General features: G+C 41.1%; 1 protein-coding gene across 9 annotated transcripts in view; it reads left to right on the forward strand.

Moving 5' to 3' along the window:
• The window catches only part of erc2 (ELKS/RAB6-interacting/CAST family member 2), a 36693-nt gene that overhangs the window by 17044 nt on the left and 1858 nt on the right, over positions 1–17791 (forward strand). For 4 of the 9 annotated variants that reach the window (XM_044173382.1, XM_044173423.1, XM_044173394.1 and 1 more), the window contains 13 exons: positions 1602–1757; positions 2770–2937; positions 3487–3654; positions 4663–4800; positions 5736–5876; positions 6124–6264; positions 8103–8138; positions 9842–10044; positions 11699–11821; positions 13788–13799; positions 14668–14791; positions 15070–15230; positions 16126–16273. In XM_044173382.1, the coding sequence (XP_044029317.1) occupies positions 1602–1757; positions 2770–2937; positions 3487–3654; positions 4663–4800; positions 5736–5876; positions 6124–6264; positions 8103–8138; positions 9842–10044; positions 11699–11821; positions 13788–13799; positions 14668–14791; positions 15070–15230; positions 16126–16273 (1719 nt within the window). The remainder of the gene's footprint in view (positions 1–1601; positions 1758–2769; positions 2938–3486; positions 3655–4662; positions 4801–5735; positions 5877–6123; positions 6265–8102; positions 8139–9841; positions 10045–11698; positions 11822–13787; positions 13800–14667; positions 14792–15069; positions 15231–16125; positions 16274–17791) is intronic. The other 5 variants (XM_044173413.1, XM_044173449.1, XM_044173387.1 and 2 more) reach the window with 4 other exon arrangements.

The raw sequence follows: 17791 nt of genomic DNA on the forward strand, positions 1-17791 counted from the left end.
ATTAATTTTACATTAGAAAAAATATATAAGAAGATAGACTTGGATTGGCTTTCAGCTCAAGCTAATTACATTTTACATACACCCATATTCCATTTTTTAAAACCGATGCAGCTGTAATGTGCAAATATGTAACATGCCAATGTGCTTATATTCTGTTCCAAGGGTAAAAATGTCTTTTCAGATTGACACTTGTTGTATGGCTGAACTGTACAACAAGTGTTGTACCACTGTAGATACCACCAGCCTCACTGCAGAGGCCTGACATCACTTCCTCAAAATAAATCATGACATCATCGCTGAGCTGACACAGCCCCTCTCACTCTGGATCGGCACTGTGCAGGCCCCAGCCTCCCTCGGCGTCATGTGACATCTGTGCTCTGGGATCCTGTTGATTTGCATACAGAGCGAGGGAAGACCCGCCTCCTCCTCCTCCTGTGCTGTGCCGGAAGACCCTACATCTCTCCCCTCTCCTCTCTCCCTCTGCTGTGTTGATGCTGATGCTGATGGACGCATGAATAATTCTCCCTCCCTCTCTCCCTTACATATCTCCCGCCCTCTCCTCCTCACTCACCAGAGACAGTGCACAGTATATAGCCTGCCTGCTGCTACCATGGAAACAGGTGTGGTTGTTTATGACAGTGAGAGGCCAGTATGCAGGGAGATAGATAGAAAGAGAGACACACAGAGTCAGGGAAAGAGAGATAAAGAGCAAGATTTACTGACCAGGTCGATGTACCAGTGATTACATGTGGATGGAATAAAATCTCCCTCCTTTGAAGGTACGGTGTCTTGTATCTATTGCAGCAATGTTAGTTCATTGATGTTCAGAGATTGAGGTGAGATGCAACGGAAAGGGCATGTGCATGTGCAGTGCTCATGCATTGACTTTAACCCCTCAGATCGTTCTCGGATAGTCTATCATTCTTCATTACGATACATTACCCATGCTCCTCTGCAGTGTGCTATGACTGACCCTGCTAACGGCCACAAGTTCATAAGTTCAGAGCCACTAGGAGGAAAGGAGAGACACAAAAAGAGAGAAAGACAGGAAGGAACAAGGTTGCTCTATGCTCTGCTGGAGAGGGAGATGGACCATGGCTAATCTTAAAGACGTTGTATTATTTATTTAAAAAGCCGTGAAGCTAAAGCTGCACTCACAGTCGCAGTCCAGAGACTGGAATCTGCATTGATCTGCAAGCAACTACGGCAAAAGCTACGGCTTGCTACTTTTCTTCCCTTCCCTCTGCACGTATCTCACTGGTCCTGGCTGATCTCTCTGTGCTGGATGTGTGCTCAATATTTCCCAATGGTGATTAATCCTCTGAGCTGCTGCAAGGAGCTGGGTCGAAAGCTTCTGATTTCACCGACAGATACTGCAGCTGCTCTCAGCCACACCAAAGAGCTACTTCCAGTCTCTCTTTATCTCTTTCTTTCTCACTGTCTCTGTCTTTTAACCTCTCTATATCTTTTTTTTTTGTTGTTGTCAGTTTTTCTGTCTGTCCTGGACTCTTGTCTCTAGTTCAGGTTGATTTGCAGCATGCAACTTGTGGACATGCCAGTCAGGGTTTTGAGGTGTGTCTCCTCTGCATGTTTGTGTGCAGGACACCAAAATTGCCTCTCTGGAGCGCAACATTCGAGATCTGGAGGATGAGATCCAAATGCTGAAGGCGAACGGCTTACTGAACACAGAGGACAGAGAGGAGGAGATCAAACAGATGGAGGTCTACAAGAACCACTCCAAGTTCATGAAGACCAAGGTAGATACTGTCTGCACTATGCATGCGCTTGTAGACAAAACAGATCCTGTAAAAATATGGCTGAAAAACAAACAAAGATTGAGTTGTTTGGGTACAGATAGACCTGTGCAGAGATGATAATACAAAATGAAGCTGATGTGTCACTTAAATTAGCTGCTTTAGCGTTTAGTGTCATCAGTAAAGTGTCCTGTTGGCTACTATCTGAGAGATGCTTCTCTGCTGTTTTTTGAGAAGAGCTCAGTGTCATGAATACCAAAAAAGGCAAAATCAGCAAGTGCATGCTGTGGCATAATAAAATGCTTTTCTTCCTTAATTACGCCTAAAAGTGAAACAGTCCATTGTAATGTACATTATGCACAACGAGTGAAGTGTATGCCTGTCCACGAAGTCAGAGTGATAGATTAGTTTTTATTAAACCGACCTCACATGCTTTAGTTTTCAGGCCAGTCAGTGTTTCTATCACCCCACGCTCCATGACGATGTGATAATTTGTTTTTTCGGCTTCTGCGTGTCAGTGGTTACAGCTGCACTGTCAAGACACCAGCATAGCTACCTGAAATCTGTAATCGTGTCCAGGTGTGTGTCTGCCGCTCTCTGGGGTGCATATGTCTCTCCGGAACGTTGACTCTGTGTTTACATACCGCTCCTCGTATTAGTCGACCAGGCGCACACCAACCACAGTTTTGTTATTCTATTTTTAGACCTCTTTTCATCAATCATGAATAGAGATGATGTATAATATATGATGAATGCAGGGGAGTCAGTCCCAAATGCATTTTTAATGAGAAAAAAAGAGCGTTGATGAAAACAGTGCAAAAGCTGTACTGACTAGCTCACTGTTTGGTAGAAAGAGGTTTCTCACTCTTTCTCTCTGTCACACACACACACACACACACACACACACACCACACACACACACACACACCACACACACACACACACGGCGTGATGATAAAACATTACATTGCTCACGTAATTGGTTGTACTTGTCGTCTGTTTCACATGTCTATAGATTGATCAGCTGAAGCAGGAGTTGTCAAAGAAGGAGTCAGAGCTGCTGGCTCTGCAGACAAAATTAGAGACCCTCAACAACCAGAACTCAGATTGCAAACAGCATATCGAGGTGCTCAAAGAGTCTCTCACTGCCAAGGAGCAACGTGCTGCCATCCTGCAAACAGAGGTAATGAAAAACCCTTCATGTTGTTTGTACACATACAGTAAATCAACCTAACAATTCACTGCCTCACAAACACTTTCATACTCCGAGCCAAACTGAGCAAATAATAGGCTTGCCCTGGGCCTGCGGCTCATTACTGCAAATCATATCAGCACTTTATTTAGTTTGGAACTTTAAACTAACTGAACTGTGACTCCACCAAAGAAACAGTAATATGCAGTGTACTGTCACAGCACATTTAATGAACATCAAAAACATCAAAAAGCTGCACTAATAAATAAATAACTATGGAAGCATTGCGGTTACTGACAAGCACCACCACACTACTCGCTCAGCACCCGTTTTTTCCTGCAGTTGCACGGAGATTAAGTTAAGACGAATAAATACTTAAAAGCCATAACCATAACAGTTTTTGTGTGTCTAATAACTCCTTGAAAGCCTTTTACTCAATTACGGTCAAGTCCACATTATATAAAGCTTCTTTTATTTTAAGTATGCTCACTACAGTATATGGACTTCCTCTAAGGTGTTTTTGGCTGTGTTGTGCTTCAGGTGGATGCTCTGCGTCTGCGTCTGGAGGAGAAAGAGTCCTTCCTGAACAAGAAAACCAAGCAACTGCAGGACCTGACGGAGGAGAAGGGCACTCTCGCCGGAGAAATCAGGGACATGAAGGACATGCTAGAGGTCAAAGAAAGGAAAATCAATGTCCTGCAGAAGAAGGTGAGAAGTTGAAGAAAACCTCACCATTTAAAGGATGTATGAAGGGATGAAAGGAGATTTAAAGTCGGAAGGTGGGAATACGAACTGGGGAAAATGTGGGGAAAAAATGTCCAAACCGTTTATTAACTACTCTCTTGAGTTATTGTTACGTCATTTATCAGCTACACCACACTATAGTGAGTAGGCGGAGGTCTTTGTAGGTGTACTCCAGAAGATGTAATTTGAAATTTGAAATGAACGATGGGTGGAGCGAGTTATTTTGTCAGATTCTTGTGTCCTGGAGTAAGCCAGTCACTCTGTGAAAATAACAAAGCAGAGTGGTTGCTCTCTCCATTAAGAGTGAGAGAGTCTCTGTTGCTCTCAGGGGGAAAGTGTCCATAGAAAGACAAGCAAGAAGATATTTCTGCCTCGCTGGCTCTAGTGTGTGTGTGCTATAAATACTCAGAGTGTGACTCCCTCTCTCACCCTGACCTGCTCACCCATTCCCTTTTGCTTTTTTCCTCCTCTCTTGTTCTATCATACCTCCTCTCCCTCATCTGCCCACTTTTATCTCTCTGTTTGTGATTTCTAAATCTTTTGTTTTTTCCCAATGTGGTTATTTGGTTTTGTTTCTCTGTTGTGTGAGTCATATAACATAGTATATTATATCAGTGCACATATTTTATTGTCTCTAAATAGTTTTATATTAGTCTTAATAGTTTCACTTAACAGTTCCACTCTTTATTCTGCTTCTCAAACTCTTCCTAAAAGTCTGGCAGTTTTTGATGTATTTCTTCCTGAAATGGAAAATGCTTTGTTGTAAAGCCCCAGCACATTTCAAACTATGAACGTTGTCAGTAGCAGGTTTTAATCTTCAAAGTATTTTGTAATCTCCAAGTCCAGCTATTACACCAACTTTAAATACTGCTCTGGTTTTGAGATTGTGCTATTTGCCTCTGTTTCTCTGCTGTATTTTTTTCTCCCCTCCCTGTGCCACCACCATCGGTCTTCTCCTCCTCCCTCTGTCAGATTGAGAACCTGCAGGAGCAACTGCGGGACAAAGACAAGCAGCTGGGGAACCTGAAGGACAGGGTCAAGTCTCTGCAGACCGACTCCAGTAACACAGACACTGCCCTGGCCACCCTGGAGGAGGCACTGTCAGAGAAGGTATGGTACAGCACTGTACCATACCTTGGGATGGTACAGTTGGGATGTGAACAGCTGCTGCAGGATTAAATCATTTTTCCTCTTCGGGAGATCATTTTAATGAGAGCATACAGTACATGTCTGTCCCACTGATACGAATTAGGTTTGCTTTCAGGGCCTGTGTAATCATCTGCTAAACTGCTAAAATTGAAAATTTGAACTTAAAGGAAAAGTTTAATGGTTTGGGAAATAAACTATTTGTTTTCTTGCAGAGAGTTAGATGAGAAGATTGATACCACTCTCATGTCTGTCTGCTAAATATGAAGTTACCACCAGCAGCCAGGCGACCAGCAGAGACTCCAGGAAGTTTCTGCTCCCCTCCAAGAAATAGTCTGGCACATAACCCCCCGGAAAACAGCAAATTGTTTTTACAATATTTTGTATTATTTATTTTTGTACGGATTAAACAAACCAGATATAACGTGTTAATTAGTGAGCTTTAGAGGTGCTGGCTGGTGGATTTTTTTTTTAACCTTTGGACAAAGACAGGCTAGCTGTTCGCTAAGCTAAGTTAGCTGGCTGCTGGTGGTAGCTTCATACTTGTGTACAGTGTAAAGACATGACTGGTATCAATCTTCTCGTCTAACTCTCGGCAATAAAGCAATAAATAAGCAGATTTCCCAAGTCAAAGACAAAAGTAATAGTCCTTCACTTTAACTCCTCGCAAACTTAAGCTTTTGTTTATGAAATTTCTTACAACTTAAAGGTGCCACTTGGGAGCTGCTCTTAAAGCTTACTCTTACTATTCACTGTAAGTACGAGTAAGTTGCTTGATAAATGTGTCATATTCTTCACACTCAGCAAAGACATTTAAAATTTCTAAAGTGGCTTAATTCTTAAGTGTCATTTTTTTCATTCTGTTTTTGTGTGTGTGTGTGTGTGTGTGTGTGTGTTAGGAGAGGATTATAGAGCGTTTAAAGGATCAAAGGGAGAGAGAAGACAGAGAACGTCTGGAAGAAGTGGAGTCCTATAAGAAGGAGAACAAGGATCTGAAGGAGAAGGTCAACAGCCTGCAGATAGAATTAACAGACAAAGAGGTCAGTGAGTATGCATGGAGCAAAGAGATTTTCTTTTTTGTGTAATGGTGTAGGGGCATGTCTACATGACTGCATATTGTACACATGCTTTGCCTTTATGTTTCTCTACTCTGCTGAACTGTACAGAATGTATTGTACCTCTTTCTTTCAGTACGCCTTTATATGACATTTAAGCTGCCGCCCCTGGCACTGCGGCGTATTTAGACCTCCTGCTTTGAACCTGTGCTAACTGTCTGTCCACCTGCAGTCCAGTCTCATCGATTTGAAGGAACATGCTTCATCCTTGGCATCTTCTGGCCTCAAGAAGGATTCAAAGCTCAAGTCACTGGAGATCGCCATTGAGCAGAAAAAAGAGGAGTGTAGTAAGTTGGAGACGCAGTTGCAGAAGGTAGGTGTGCGTCTTACAGTGCAGAATCACTCATATGAGCACAGCATAATGTGTAGATTTGATTTTATGATTTTATTGAACCTATATCTATATTTTGTATTTTAGATGTACAGTTTATTTTAGTGTCAGCACCGTATCGAAAGCCGTTTTGGAAGAAATAATTCACAGATTACACATAACAACGGTACCTACAACCCTTAAACACATCAATTATTAAGAATTTTGAAAGTCTGTCCCTAGTTATTACAGTTATGTAGTACTCTACACAGGTATGTTTCATTTTCCATCCTTTTTGTTATACTGGACTCAAAGCTCTGTCATTCTATCAATAGTTTTGTTGCAGTTAAAGAGGGAAAAATCAATTCAGGGCAAAAACCCTCCACAGTTCAGTAAAGCTAACATGATACCACAGCAGTGTATCGTAGCAAATGCATGATCATACAAATTTACAGTTGTTACTACAAGGTCCATGTAGTAACTGTTCTGGAGCTTTTAATTTTATCACTCTACATCTAAACAAGTACAATTCCATGACAACTGTAACTCCACCTGCTGAGGAAAATCATGTGATATGAAAGCTCCAGAGCAGCTGCTACATGGCCCTTGTGGTAAGACTGTTTTGCCAGCTACAGTTTCCAAGATCAAGAATTAACTTTCAGTCTCAAACTTAGTTGTTTTATTGTTTTTTTTATTGTGACCAACTTTTTAATTTAATTTACACATTTAGTTTGGTCAAGGCACACGAACATAACACAACACAGACTGAATGCACTCATACAAGGAACAAAGACTCTATAATTGAATACCCACATAGATCTCATCAAAAACGCAGAGAAGATGTATCAACATCTGTCTTGGGTCTTTACAATATCGAAAAAAACCCCTGTACCCACCGACCCCTTATACCCTATAACTAGTTGGCTGTAGAAAAGAAAGAAAAAGCAAATAAAATAGATAAGAAACAAAATAAATTGAAATCATTATGAAATGATTATCATGTGTTTCAACCATGAATTTCTTTTTTTCATTGTTGTTATGAAAACGATATATACGGAATTTCCACAGATGATTTCAAGATGTCCAGGATAAAAATTACCTATTTTAGTAGTGAAACACTTGAATTTTTTATGATGACTGGCTGAACTGTGGAGAGCTTCTCTGCCCTGAATGAAGACTGCAGAGATGTCCCTTGTTAATTGCACTGAACTGTAGATAAAAAGCCAAAGCAGCGTGTCCACTGTGAAGAAAAGAATTAGCTCATTGTGAATCCAGGTGGTGCTTGAAGGGAGACTATTAAGTAGTTATAAACTTCACAAATAGTGAATTATTCCTTTTAGTCTTAGAATTAAAAGAGTTTGGTTAAATACTGATTTTAGTGTTTTTTCCCCTGCTCGAATATGAAAACAGTGAAAACCATAATCCTTCAATAAACTAATTCCTTGTTTGGAAAAAGCAAACTTCTGTAAGTATCAGTGTAATCTGGACTGAACCAGAAACATGAACATGCCTCATATAAAACACAGTTAATTAGGATAATGGCTACCATCTTGCTTTCTCTCCTGACAGTCCATTAAATACCTCCCTCTTCATCCTCCTACTCCATAATCCACAGACTATCCCTGTGTTTGTTCCTCTGCATTTGTCCGTGATGTGTTTCCCTTAACCTGTAACAACATGTGCTATACTGAGACTATGTTGCTGCTCTGTCAAACATCTATTGTAACATGTCTGATCCTGCTGTTCTCTCCTCAAGCTAAATCCTAACACTTACTCTCCTGGGTTCTCCCCCCCACCACCTCGTCCCACTCCCTTCCTCAACCCCTCCGTTTGCAATGTAGCAAGCTGAGCAGCTATTCAGTCACATGAACAATCCTGTAAGTCCCTCTCTTGAGCGATCTGAGGCACATATTGAAAGCATGAGGACACTGATAACTTCTTTGAAACATGCTAGATGGTGATCATGCCAGCCCGCAGCACAGATTCTGCTTTCACTCACAGACCCACTCAGATGCATGTTGATCATTGCACTGTACTGATATAATGAGCTTTATACTGCACTCAGAGTCCTGTGCAACGTACTCATTCTGCAACTGTTTGTGTTTGTGACACGTGGTGAAACTAGTGCTACATACACAGTATTTAAAGTTCACTTTATTTGGTCAGTTGGAATTATACAGTATGCAGTATATCTATTTATTCATAACTTTATAAATTGTGGCTCTGTAGTTGGCTTATCTGTGAGGGATGCACTGATATTGGTTTTTAAAGCTGATACCAATGTATTGATATGTTCTCACTCTAATCACTGAAACGTGAATTTTTGTGGAGCTTAGTAAAATTGCAGATGTAAAACCAGTTAAGCTTTAAGTATCCTGAGGTAATTGATTTTTCATACTTTCATGAACAAATACAATATGTCACAAAAGATACATAACAGCAGATAAATCAATACAAAAAAGCAATCAGGATAATAAAATGATGGAAATACAAAAGCCATCATGAAGTGGTACAACCCTCGAACACATCAATAATCCCATCTTTGGCATAATGCTCATTAAAATCCACATTTAAACGCACAGACTGTATGGAGTATCTTGACAAAGTATTTTCAATATACTTCCACATTGATTAGTGGATCTGAAATGACTTGTATATTGACTGACTGTATATTTTGCAATTTGAATCATTGAGAAAATGACATCGCTCCTCATGCTTAAAATATGAAACTTACTGTTAGCCGACAGATTTAGTTGGTCCCTGTTGCTTCGGTTTCTCCATTCTTTTGACTGACAATCACAAAGACTGTGCAGCTTTGTTGGGTTTGCATGATATGGTCGACCTTGTTGCATGTTGTCACTGTCAGTGTTGCCACGCTTTTCTTTCGTCTTAGTGTGGTGCGGTTAGCTGAGGTGTCAGCCATGATTGGAGATCACTGCAGTGTTTTGGTGGATGCTCTCTGGCTCTGTATATCTCTTGCACTTCTGCGACCTGTGTTGACATGTGTGGCTGCATATTGTCTCGAGGGTGATGTGTACCACTGTAATGTTCTTCATGGAGAGTTACAAACTGTTGCAATAATGGTGATATTGTCCATATTGAGCTCTGATTAGTTTGTGACAGATAACTAATGAGACAGAATCATGATTTAGCATTTTACTACCACTGATTTGTTACTAGTTTTTTGCATGTTAAAGTGCTGTACAAACACAAGACACACAAACACATGCATACACAGTCATTCTGCATACTCACCAAGTGTGCGAAGTGACTGGGAGTCTCAGAGGGCAGTTAAATGGAGCTAAATAATAGCTCTGTTAAAGCTAATGAGCCAGCACCTGTAATGATGCCCTTGTCCACAACAATTTACTGTGCTTTATTCATTCAGAAAGAGAGAGAGAGAGCAAGGGGGGTAGTTAATATGCAATGTACTGTATGTATCTCTCTTCCATTGGCAGTAAAACATTCTGTGCTGTAACCGCATGGTTGTGTTGATATTATAATGTTAACTGAGTGTGTGTGTGTGTGCTTGTGTGCACATTTGTTTGTTTGTTTGTCTTTCCCTGGCGTGTGGATGCAGAAGGCCCATGAGGTAGAGCAACAGTCCAGCTCCAGAGGGAACCCGGACTACGTGGACCGAGTGAAGCTGCTGGAGAAGGAGGTGAGCTACTACAAGGACGAGGCCAACAAGGCTCAGACGGAGGTGGAGAGACTCCTGGACATCCTGCGAGAGGTGGAGACTGAAAAGAATGACAAGGACAAGAAGATCGCTGAGTTGGAAAGGTAATTAACTCGGACTGTCTAGACAAGTTAGTTAAAGTATTCAAAGACATCTTAACGTTCATTATATTTTGATGTAATCACGCTCTTTCGTCTAACAGTATATATTGTCTACTACTGTCATAGTTACATAGAAATAATGAGTATATTTGTATGCTATTTCGGCAGATGCTTTTGTCCAAAGTGACTTACAATAAGTGCATTCAAACTTGATAGGAAGAAGAATTGTTGTTATCACTATGTTTATTGTTTTTTCTGCATATACATAATATCCCTAAACCCCCTTTCAGCTCCGGACCAAGTAATACAATAATACAAACATGCAATATGTAACAAAACAAGATACAGCATAGAGGCCCACACACAAAAAGAAAAAAACAAAAAATATTCCATTGTGTATGTATATTCAATTCTTCCCATCCTCTTCTTCCTATTGTTACATACCCATATACAATAGAAAGAAAAGCTAGATCAAAAAGTCATGAAAAATGTAATGTTCTTTAAGGGCTGGTTCACCAAAATTACCGAAAAATACTTTTTTACTCACTCATGGCTACTGCTATGTTGTGTGCTGTGGCCATACAGACAGTTTTGGTTTTATCTGCTCAAGTTTTGAAATTTGGTCTCTGAGATTCCTGTCTTTCTGTGAGCATCATAAAAAAAAAAAAAAAAATACCATTCACATCCAGACAAAATTAGTTTTTTTGTAATTTAGCTGAACCCACTCAATTATTATCCTAAATAATACAGTACTTTCAAAGTTCAAATACAGTTGCACTGGTGCTTTGTCAATTTTAAAGTGCCCTGTACTATGTTCTCCGTGTTTTAAGTGAACTTCCATGTGCCTTTGTATACATGTGCTGCCATTTCCCATTGTTATGTACAAGTGTGACATCATAAGGGTGAGTCAGCACAGTGTACTGCACTGGATCCAGTCATGGTCTTGTATAATACACTCAGAAATGCACCTCTCGATGGACAATACTTGCAGCTTCATGTTGAGATACACCAGAAAGCTCTCTGTAAAAGTTGTGACGCTATTATATTAGATGTGATATTAGAGCACAACGTGCCACTCAGTCACCCCATTAATGGAAGAGGTCAAACTGATTTCAGTTAATGGACCACATAAATAAAGCTGGTGGCCTCATCAGCTCTTGGCTCACCTCTCAGTGCGGTACGTGGTCCAGAGTCTCTGTGCTGGAAGCAGCTTTTGGATTTGGTTCAGCTGATGGAGGAGACCTGGACAGGAATTTAAACTGATGAGACTGCATGAGAACCACACATGAGCACTGTTTTCCAATGACAGCCTCCTCAACCACTTATAGAGTCCAAGTTCCACCACTTAATAAATTTTCCTTCCCAGCTAGTGATAGGGGCTGTTTCAGTGTCATGCTAATTTGTTAGTGGTGTTTGATTAATTGAGTGTTCTTGTCCTTTTTTTGCCATCTTTACCCACTTTTTTCTGTCCCGTTCCTCTTTCTATCTTCCATTTCATGCCCACCTGTCCCTGTTTTCACCCTCTGCCATTGATTACTTTCACCCTCGGTCTTGAACCTACTTTGTTAATTTTTCTTTCTCAAATCCGATTCTGTTTTCAAAATCTTTTTCCCATCTCCCACGCAACTCTTTCTCTGTTGTGCCCCTCTGACACCAGCCCCCCTCCCTCTGCCCCTCGCCCCACCCCTCGTCCCGGTGGCAGAGCTCCCCCTGACCCGCTCCCTTCTGTGTCCGCTGCTCCCCAGCAGATAGGGGGCATGGTGTGGGATTTCCTGGGAAAGTGAGTGCTCTGCCCTGGCACTTCAGCTCGGCTGCGTGGTTAAAGTCTCCGACTGTGACTGCTGCAGCTGCATCTGGTTTCACCTGTGTGCCTGGGTCTGCCTGCTGTTTAAAGGATGCACAGATCTTTGTATCAGACGGGCTCTGTTTTTAGTCCGTGGTGTTATTGCTGTACCTGTACACATAATACAAAGATCCCTGGATCAATGTTTTCTATTTTTTTAGCATGTGTTTCCTTTAGTGGTTAACTGTATGTGTCATGAATGGTTTTTGTATCTGTCTGTGTCAGAGAGTGTGTTCGCGAGAGAGTTAATGCTGCATGTTTATTTTTTTAAACTGCATGTGGCAACCAGCATATCTCTGCACTGATGACAGGTTGGGTAATTAAGTCAACAAAGATTTTGTTGTAAGACAAATCACATTACAATTACAAATCATCAAATTAAAGCATCGGCCCATAGAGTATGAGTAATTGTACATGTGGCTCAAATACTCTGTCTTAATAATGAAAGTCAATATGAAGTTCAAACCTTAACGTTTAAGGTTTGCACCTCAGTCAGCTCACAAGTACAAAACTTCAGGTTATGACTTTGCAATATATGTCCAGGCGGTCATATATTCTGTGCTATTCCTTTGATTCCCTGAACAGTAGATGTTACTTCACACTGGAGGGTTCCTGTTGTGCAATGTTTCTGTAATGATGCATGTAATAATGATGATGTCACCCAATAAAGCCAATCACACCAAGGATTCAACAAACTAGCAACCAAATTTCACAAATTACTCTGTTTTCACAGTTGTAACTAAAAGCCCCAATCAAAATTTGCACTTATAGATATTTAATACTAAATAATACTACACTATATACTGTATTATTAGCAGTCTTAAGAGTATGTAGAACTTGGTGTGATTTTCCCAACTGCTCTCGCTTCTTTGATCCATTTTAGTTGACTGTACTATACTTTTTGTCCCTCAGTGTCCTTTGTTGAAATATCTATATGCACACCAACACACTTGCAGACACCCACACACAACCCCCTCCACACACACACACTTTGTTGTCTTTTTGTGGTGTTGGCTGTTTGTTGTATGAAGTTTCTGTTCTTAGAGCTGAGGCCTCCTCCTGCCATGAGCACGCTTCCCCTGCTCATTCCATCCACCCATCTGCCCACCTCACCCTACATCACCCTCCCCCTCTGTAACTCTCTGCTTACCTTCACATTGTCCCAGTAACATCACCCAACATCCCCTCTCTTTTCTAGTGATCTTTCCCGATGCCTACCTTCCTGCTATTTCTCCCAATCTGCCCCACCCCTCCCTGCCTAGCTTGATCTACCAGATACTAAGGGAAATGATCAGCCTAGTGGCCTGCATGAATAGAGCTGCTGTGCTCCAGGTCTACACGCGCTCAGTAAGTGAGGTGCTGTAGTAGGTAGGGTCTGGATTGAACCCCCTGTCCTGAAATGTGTCAGTTCAGTCGAGTCTCTTTTGTCTCAACAACCCTGCATCCATAACTGATTCTCTCACTAGCTCACTCCTTTTCTTGGTCAAACCACTGTTGGCTTCCCCTCCTTTTGCTCTGCACTCAGACCTGTCCTCTTCTCCTCTTCTTTTGCCCGGCTGATTTTTGCCTGTCTGACTGCATGTCTGCCACTTCCAGGCTTGGCAGCAGATGAACATGGTTCCATGTTTTCAGAGAAGGTGCATCCTGCATTAACTGTGTCAGGCTGCGGAGCAGCGGCTGTCACAGGCGCCTTTGTAATCTCCCATGTTGTTTGACAATGAACACACTGTCATCTCCTCTGGGTCCTCTGTATTGTTTACTTGTGGTTGTTTCTTTATTTTCTGGTTCTAATGTCTGTCTTTTAAAAAACTTTTTTTGTGTCCTCTTGTCCCCTGCTTCCAATGTCTCCTCTACTTGTCCCATCATCCCCCTCTCTTCTATCTTTTCTATTCCCCATCTGCAGTCTAGCTCCGAGGTAAGTAATGCCCCCCCTCCAATTGCGCACCAATCTCTACCTATATCCAGTAAGCAATTTGAGGGGGGATGCCATCCCCTTTGTTAGCAAAATGACCAAAATGCATCCCCCTTGGTAACCTGCCACCCCCCCTCTCCATTCCCTAGTAGTAGAGAGTGCAGGGGCAGAGGGGTTGTTTAGTTGAATATGTTAGTCTAGTCTGCCTGACTCATTGATCCTTTATCTGACTAAGGTTTGTGCACTCTAGAATCTGTGGCCCTGACCATGGTTCTGAAATATCAGTAGCCTAACTGTGCTGTGTATTGATAAATCCATGGCGCTGTCTGTGGTGCTGAAGTAGCAGACAGATTTGTAATTGCGACTTTTTCAGTAAGTCCCACCATTCTGTCAGTTTCGTCTTGGATCTATAATATTCTCTAAACTATGTAGCTGTGAGGGGGTCATGAGTCAGTTTGCTAGTTGCGGGTGAACGAAACGAACCAGGAAACCCTCCGCCCCCCCAGTTAAAATCCATCGTAACTCTGGTGCTTAAACTGGTGAGTCATGTCATGTCATGTTAACATGAAGCAATCAATTCATCTGTGATGCTCATGTTGTGTTGCTATCCTGGTGATCTCATGATTCGTACCATTTTGAAACAAGATTCATTCAAAATGCACTTGACATGATTGTTCATTATGCTGTACTTATATTTCATGTTTTGTGTTGTGGTATATGGGTATATATTGTACCCTATTCACACATCTACTTACTTTGTATATAACACTGCTGCCTCAAGAATAAATAGATAAATGGTACAGCAACTACAGAATGGGATTCAGAAAACTGATTGGCACGGAAATGCTCTTACATTTTTGTGGTTTTACAGGCAAGGAGGCAAAGACCAGACTAAGAAGGGTCCAAACATCAAACTGGGACCACAAGCGGACAAGAAAGGCTTAGGACAAGACCCTCGTAAGGACAGCTCCATGGACAGTGGCCACCACTTAAAGGTGCGGATTTACTCTTGAGAAATACACTCAGTTGCCAGTTTATTAGGTACACCTATTGTATTGCGTTATACTGACAGGTGTTTCTATTATTTTGTCCACCCCACCAGTATCAGTGAGGGTAGGCTCATTAATAGAAACACAACAACAAAAACTGAACATTATGACCTTTATGAGGGTAGGATATATTGCAGGACTGTTGTATTAGACTGCATTAGTTTTATGTCTGTGTCTTGTTTATACATTTGGTGTGTGTATTCCCATATAATGCTTGTTGTCAGTTGGAGGAGCTGATGAACACGCTGGAAAGGACGAGGCAGGAGCTGGAATCCACCAAGCAGCGTCTCTCCTCTACACAGCAGTCACTGCAGGAGAGGGACAGCCACCTCACCAACATGAGACAAGAGCGTAGGAAACAGCTGGAGGAGATCCTGGAGATGAAGTTAGTGCCATCTTGACATTAATGTCAGCCTCACAAAGACAGCCCACAATTTCACTTATCTTAATGTGTTTATGGTTAAGACATGGATTAATTTCTTGTCTGGAAATGTTCTCCCTAAACTATCCTCCAAAATAAGTTATGAATACATTTGAGGTGAGAAATAGGCCATGCAGTTCATGATTCATTTTATAGCAAAATACCTACCTAGTTTAAATTTAAAGTCACATCAGCATTTACACACACATAGTTTTCTTGTTGGTCCATTATGTATCTGATCAGGCTTATGGATTCTCAGAGGATATTTTTTACAGATTTTACATTTGACAATACGCCTTTTTTGCAGTAACTTCCTAGAGTCTTGTGAGGTTGCAGAGACTCCAGGAAGTCACTATGCCTGATCAAGAAATATTCCTGCACTTAAAATAATCCCCCATAAAACCACAACATGTCATTTTTACACATCAGTCTTTATATGGTATATACAAACTAGCTGTTTCCCCCTGTATCAAGTCTGTATGCTAAGCTAAGCTAACTGACTGTAGCTTCATACTTAACGGACAGACGCGAGAGTGGTATCAATCTTCTCATCTAACTCTCGACAAGTAAGCAAATAAGTGTATTTCCCAAAATGTGGAACTATGCCTTTAAATCTCAGCGTTAGAAGTGAGCTTGACAAATGTAGTCTGAGTTGTGAGGCTAATTTTATGTCACCCTTTAGAGGAGAACAAAGCAATCAGATTTGTGAGTGACTTGACTTGTGTCATTGATCATCATCTGGCTCCTGAAGCTGGATCCCAGTCATAAGAAGTTTTACTTGCACTAAACATTTATTTAATGTTCCTTCTATTTTATAGAATAAAGGTGATGATGCCATAATGTTGTTTTTCTTCTTCAGGCAACAAGCTCTGCTGGCAGCCATCAGTGAGAAAGATGCTAATATTGCACTGCTGGAACTGTCTGCCTCTAATAAAAAGAAGACCCAGGAGGAGGTGCTTTCCCTCAAGAGGGAGCGGGACAAACTGATGCACCAGCTCAAACAACATGTTAGTACTGCATCAAAATGTCAAGGAAAATTCTGTCTGCACTGTAGCTGGTTGCCAAAGCAGCGTTAATCAAAATGAAAAATATAGCTGCACAAGGCAACTAGCCATTTTTTCCATTTCATTTACAGGGAGTGGTACACATGCATAGCCACTGATCCTCTTTGCTAGTTCAGTTTTGGCGCTTTTCCCAAATACAGTGTCTCATTTTTCAGTATGAGTCAAAGCCGTTTTTACATCTTTTCGGGCAAGTCAAGTTTTGAGTCACACAGGTCCAAGTCAAATTACAAGTTTTCATTAGCAAATTGCAAGTCAATTGCAACTCTTTTCTGGACATTAACATGACATTTCATTTCAGCTTTGATATTTTTCTATCAAAGCTGTGTTCATTTGCATAGCTGAGGTCAAATCCATTCAATGCATAGGTCTATAATCAGTAGGTGATTTAAAAATTTTTAACATTGGGTATGGCCCAATTGGCGCGTGACCCAGAGTTGGAGAAATAATTTCACATGGCGTGCTCTAAAAAGACAAAAGTAGACAGCGGAAACAGAGCTTTTAATCAAGAATGGACAGACTCTTACATGTTCTATTCTCCCACAGGCAGTTCAAAACCAGTATGTATATATGGTGCGAGACCGTGGCGATTATTATAAGCAGCAATGTGAAACACCACTATGAGACAAAGCACAGAGCATCTTTTGAGCAGGTTAACAAAGCGGGCGGATTTTGGTCATTTTACTAACAAGGGGCATGGCATCCCCCCTCAAATCGCCTACTGTCTATAATGTAATATTCAAGGTGTGTTTACCAGGTCAAAACCTGGTCTTAAATGTTTTTGCTTTCAAGCCTCAAGTCCTGTCAGGTCTTCAAGGAGTCACGTCTCAAGTAAGTAAAGTATTGCAGCAGTCAAGTCAAAATCTGAAGTCTTCATTTTTTTGACTCGAGTCTCACTCGAACCAAGTCTCAGGTGTATAGCTCTAATATGAATTATACACCAGCAATTTAGGCAGCAATAATATGGTATAAATATGAAGGTAAAGCCAGGAGACAGTTATCTTAGCATAGCATAAAGACCAGGCAAAACTGAGTCCCCAGGCAAACAGTGGAGACTCCAGGAAGCCACTGCACCTAACCCGGAAATAGTCCCAGCATGTAACTGCCCTTTAACCATTTTTTACAATTTCGTCTTTGTACTGTAACATGTTAATAAGCAAGCTTTAAAGGTGCTTGGAGGTGGATTTTGTAAGCTTAGGACAGAGCCAGGCTAGCTGTTTCCCCCCGTTCCCCCCAGTCTTTATGCTAAACTAAGCTAATTGTCTGCTGACTATAGCTTCGTATTTAATGTACATATATGAGAGTGGTATCAATTTTCTTATCTAACTTGGCAAGACAGGGAATGAGCGTATTTATCAAAAGTTTGATATTATTATTATTATTATTTTATTTTCTTAACAAAATCGCAATGACCTTAAAAATGATTACAGAGATGAATCAACAGCTGACACAGCCTGAACTCTG

This window comes from Siniperca chuatsi, linkage group LG2 (assembly GCF_020085105.1).
Source record: "Siniperca chuatsi isolate FFG_IHB_CAS linkage group LG2, ASM2008510v1, whole genome shotgun sequence".
Classification (NCBI taxonomy): Eukaryota; Metazoa; Chordata; class Actinopteri; order Centrarchiformes; family Sinipercidae; genus Siniperca; species Siniperca chuatsi.